At 35.2% G+C, this 1,701-nt stretch overlaps 1 protein-coding gene across 1 annotated transcript in view; it reads right to left on the bottom strand.

Annotated features, from left to right (window-relative positions):
• LOC104772299 (cyclin-B1-1-like) overlaps window positions 1-1,284 on the bottom strand; it is a 5,655-nt gene extending 4,371 nt beyond the window's left edge. The window contains exons 1-2 of the mRNA XM_019241820.1: window positions 1,236-1,284; window positions 92-230 (exon numbers count right to left, since the gene is read on the bottom strand). Coding sequence (XP_019097365.1) covers window positions 92-230; window positions 1,236-1,284 — 188 coding nt within the window. The remainder of the gene's footprint in view (window positions 1-91; window positions 231-1,235) is intronic.

Genomic DNA, 1,701 nt, shown 5'->3' with positions numbered 1-1,701 from the left:
AACACCCTAATCTGTTCATTAAAAGACAGGGGAAAAGGAACAAACTTTGAGATTCTCATCCACAAGAAGTGAGGGATTCGGATTCTGAGACCGTGTACGAGGACGATGATTGACCTTTCCCAGCTTGTTCTTTGGGTAATTTCCTCGAACAACATTACCTATATCACCAAGAACTTGACGGTTTCTTCCTTTCGCTACGTTTTTGCCATCTTCCACAACAACAACATCACCTTCAAAACAACAAAGTTTACAACTTTATTTATAATTCAATTTGAAACAAACAACCATATATCAAATTAAGAATCTTTCACTCAAAAAGCCACTGACTTTATAATTGATTTCGTTTCCTTGTTCGTAGATATAACAAGAACAGCAAAAAACACTAAAATCGAACAAAACCCAGATGAAAAAGAAAACCAAAACCGATGATCATGGATGAGTCGCCACTAAAAAACCAAATCAATTTTGTAGCTTCGGGACAGAAGATCGGACCGGCTTCAGATGCGACAGAAGATCGGCTTCGTTAATCTGGCAAGAAATTTCGGTGACAAGAACGGAACGTCTTCATCAAATCGTCGAGGATCGAATCGCCTTCGTGGTCGCCGTCGAGAGAGAAGAAAGAACTCGACAAAATTTTGTCTCGCGAAAGATTTTTGTTTTAGACCTAGATAATTCGACAACCAATCAAACGAGTACACATGGCGAAGGAGACAGATGAAAAACGTCCCCAAATAAGAACCGTTTTTTCGAAATTGGACTTTTTTGAATTAAATTTAAATCCACAAAAATCTGGGGATGGGTCGAATATACGGCGTTGCCCATAGTCTAAGAAAGAGGAAAAACAACTATTTTAAACTAATCAATCTTCTATAAGCAATATAGAGACACTGCATTTATGAGACAGAGTTATAAGTATATGGTTTAATAATGGAATAAATCATTATTATTATTACTATTTATACAAAAATTACGTATAGTACTATTTATACAAAAATTACGTANAAAGGAGACGGACGAAAAACGTTCCCAAATAAGAACCGTTTTTTCGAAATTGGGCTTTTTTGAATTAAATTTAAATCCACAAAAATCTGGGGACGGGCCGAATATACGGCGTTGCCCATGGTCTAACGTTATAGAGTTCACACATTACTTAAAGAGTTTGATCTAGTTTTACTTGCAACCAAAGTCCAAGTCCATATAGATGGATAACATCACTTCCGTAATGTCTGTCGAACATTCAAATTTGAAGAAACATGGTAACATGTCCTGTATATCATACGCCATTCCAGCAGTTTTATTGTTCTGTCATTATTTCACCAATTAGTTAACACTGAATAGTTTGATCTCCCTTTCTATTAATTTAGTGAATTTTAATTATCTGCAAGTAACTTTAATCTCAGAAAATACAAGAAGAAAACAACCTCTTTGGTTTAAAAGTGAGAACACATCTCAGGCATCCAAAAATATATCACAAACTAAACAAAAAAAAAACATGGAAGAAAAAAACCAGATTTCAAAGCTGCTTCTCAGATAATGGGCACAATGTTTCCACATAAGAGTGCATGAGAACATGGTAAGGTTCTTCAAGATTTAAACTAAGAAAAATGTCGAACAAGATCTCCACACTACTCTCTTCCTTGATCTAAAACACAAAGGAAAAAATAAATCTCCCTTCAAGCATCTTAGATCAAAGTGTCATCA

The sequence above is a fragment of the Camelina sativa genome, chromosome 20 (assembly GCF_000633955.1).
Source record: "Camelina sativa cultivar DH55 chromosome 20, Cs, whole genome shotgun sequence".
NCBI lineage: Eukaryota > Viridiplantae > Streptophyta > Magnoliopsida > Brassicales > Brassicaceae > Camelina > Camelina sativa.
The sequence above is the reverse complement of the archived record's forward strand: the minus strand, read 5'-3'. Positions and strand labels throughout refer to the sequence as shown.